The 2,917-nt window shown below is 38.9% G+C and overlaps 1 protein-coding gene across 1 annotated transcript; it reads right to left on the bottom strand.

Annotated features, from left to right (window-relative positions):
• Positions 1–257: 257 nt before the first annotated feature.
• Positions 258–1,995, bottom strand: LOC130404779 (otoraplin-like). The gene is made up of 4 exons (XM_056609673.1): positions 1,750–1,995; positions 1,388–1,527; positions 583–693; positions 258–464 (listed from the first exon to the last, which is right to left on the bottom strand). The coding sequence occupies exons 1-4, from the start codon at positions 1,862–1,864 to the stop codon at positions 441–443; spliced, it is 390 nt and encodes a 129-aa protein (XP_056465648.1). The 5' UTR covers positions 1,865–1,995; the 3' UTR covers positions 258–440.
• Between the last annotated feature and the right edge of the window lie 922 nt (positions 1,996–2,917).

Below are 2,917 nucleotides of genomic sequence, written 5' to 3'. Positions count from 1 at the left end.
ATGCAGGTTTCCATACTAGATCATATCTGAAACAGAACTCAGAAAGAATCTAAACGCTGAAAGGTCAGACAAGGCGAAGCCGCCATTTTGAGCCATTCAGATATAGATAAAGAGAATACAACAACAATAACAATTATATTTTTCATGATACAGTAATTGCCACAATTATTGTTACGGGCATGGATAATTTATGTGAAATGCGGCATCTGATGTCTAAAATATTTCTTTAGGTTTTGCAATCTCTGACGACAATAATCCATAACATGCAGCAAATAATGATGAAAAGATTTATTACGAAAATTGTCTGCAGAGGATAAAAGCAAAGCCAAAGCCGTTCATTTGACTCAATATACCCAATTTTCCCACTAATGGCAGTAATCCACAGAGAATGATTGTGATTATGATAATTATGGGACATTATTGGGGTGCTCTGTCATCAATCAATCACAGTAGAAATCCATGTCCTGCAAGAAATACAAAACTTACTGTCAGAGATACAACAAAAAAAAGAGATGTGTGTGGCTTTATCAAACAGTTACTGACTGTATTTCCTTTAATAAAGAACAACTAAAATGGACTCACGGTTGTGGGGATCTGAACAGTGTCTTCCTTGAACTTTACTGACTCCTTCACCAAGGTGGCAGGGAAGTATCCTATGATACCCATCTGGTCCACGTAGCGCTCACCATAAACCTATCATTTATATCAACGAGACAGAAGGCTAATGCTGACATTGATTTATAAAACAATAACAAATAGGGGGGTTAACATTTTATGTTTTAAATAACTAATATCTATCACTGGGCCGTTTCTAGCCAAAAGCGGTTAAGCAACGCCATAAGCTATCATTTAAAACTATATAAATAAAATAACATTTGGTCAACTGATTTCTCAAAATGCGTTTGTGCTATATTTCTTTAAATTTTGAAATAGGGGAGAATTCCCCCTTGACCACACTAGATTGTTTGGCATTGCTTTGTGTGGGGAAATGGAAGAGAGGCGATCAATCATTATTTGATATATATATATATATATATATATATATATATATATATATATATATATATTATATACACACATACATACATACATACATACATACATACATACACACATACACACACACACACACACACACACACACACACACACACACACACACACACACACACACACACACACACACACATACACACATACATACATACATACATACATACATACATACATACATACATACATACATACATATATATATATATATATGAATTTATTCAAGTTGAGAAAGGTGTGGGGAGGAGGGACAAGTAGAATGTGGCTTTGGGCCATGCTTTGGGCCCACAGAAACGGCCCGGAACTCTTATTTATCTGCAGAAAAGCCGCTTACACTTCCAGACCAAAAGACACCAGCGCCCTCTTCCGGCACAAGTTTAGAATACACATAGACCATCTGTCCTGCCCTGATGTTGATGAATCTGCAATCGGGAGCAGCAAAGTCGTTTATGGCCGTGGCCAATGAGAGAGCATCTGAAATGAACAACAAACAAGACCGAAAGAGTCACCGTCTATACGAGAATATTTAGAAGCCTGTCGCTAAACTTGCAGTTCCAGATGCGTTGTAGCCAACTCCATATTATATTAATTCCGGTTGGCCTATGCCTAATAATAATCTGTTTATTTAATAACTGTTTAATACTCCATATATTGTTTAGCAATGGTGTTTCGAAGGAAGGTCGTACGTTGACTTACATGAACACTCTGCATCTGCACAAAACTTGTTGTCTGCAAGTTTATCCATGATGAGAGGCTGTGAGGTCCGGAACAGCACAGCTACGCAGAGCAGGATCCCCAGTGAGCAAGTCATGTCTGTCTAAAAAATAAAGATAAAATGGGACGTGGAAGAAGGCTAATATGAAAACGTCTGCAGTAAAGTTGGCTTTGTCTGTGAATTCCTTTGGAACTCGGCGAGGGTCAGCAGTCAGAACAGATGGGCCGAGCCTATGCTGTCAGAGGAACCAATCATCGCGGAGTTGTTTGCAATGTTGCAATCTGAAACTCTTCATTTGATTTCGGAATGTGTTGGCTTTCTGTAGAGAATGCTGCATCCCATAGGCGCGGGTAAGGTATAGGTAGGCCCTATATGTTTACATTTTTAATTAGGCTATTTAACCTTTATTTGTCGAGGTACAACGCATTGATGATTAAAATCTCAATGGTTGCACAAAGTCAATGATTCAGACATCTGAACCAGTAGTACTTTCCCATCATCAAATACCTTTTTTTGAAGTCTTGTTACTTAGGCAATACTCAACTCAGTTCAGTATTCCTAATATGATTTGCCAACAGAGTACATTTTTATAAGTTAATAATTCGGGTAAAACTTAATGTTAATACAAAAAATAAATCCCATAATAATTATAGGATTTATTTCCAAGAAGATTTGGACATGTAGTAACCACTAACAAACGTATGACGTCGCTATTGTTCACGATATGTCTGAAGCAGATAGCAAGCCTATGTTATACACGCTTTCCGTCAGAAGTAGGCTCTTCCCTATAGTGGCTTTCGTCTAGTAGTTTGGCCCCGTCCACACGAAGGCCGATTTCATTGCGAAACCGCAAAGGTCTTGTACGGTTCGGCCTTCCGTCCACACGAAGCCGGCGAATCCGCTGACCGAAACCGTAAACTTCTGAAACCACCCTCGGAGGTGGTTTCAAATCTACCATGTTTCGTTTTGGATTCGTGTGGACGCCTGAAACCGACTGAAACCGTAAACGTCATCGCCCCACCCCTCGACCCTCTAGCTAGAGGCCCTCTGGGCAAAAAATAAGTGGGAGAATTTAAAACAGAAATACAAGGTGAGTCCAGGTATCATATTTTACCTATACCTTAAAAAAAAAATGCTCCTGAAAAGCAA

The sequence above is a fragment of the Gadus chalcogrammus genome, chromosome 15, assembly GCF_026213295.1.
Source record: "Gadus chalcogrammus isolate NIFS_2021 chromosome 15, NIFS_Gcha_1.0, whole genome shotgun sequence".
Taxonomy (NCBI): domain Eukaryota; kingdom Metazoa; phylum Chordata; class Actinopteri; order Gadiformes; family Gadidae; genus Gadus; species Gadus chalcogrammus.
Note: the sequence above shows the minus strand (reverse complement) of the source record. Positions and strands in the feature narration are given on the sequence as shown.

Excerpts from the sequence above, each read along its gene's own strand:
- LOC130404779 (XM_056609673.1), bottom strand. The coding sequence starts at position 1,864 with ATGACTTGCTCACTGGGGATCCTGCTCTGCGTAGCTGTGCTGTTCCGG. Across the intron at positions 694-1,387 it reads GTGTCTTTTGGTCTGGAAGT|GTTTATGGTGAGCGCTACGT; the intron begins GTAAGCGGCTTT and ends TATAAATGATAG. Across the intron at positions 465-582 it reads CTGTTCAGATCCCCACAACC|GACATGGATTTCTACTGTGA; the intron begins GTGAGTCCATTT and ends TATTTCTTGCAG.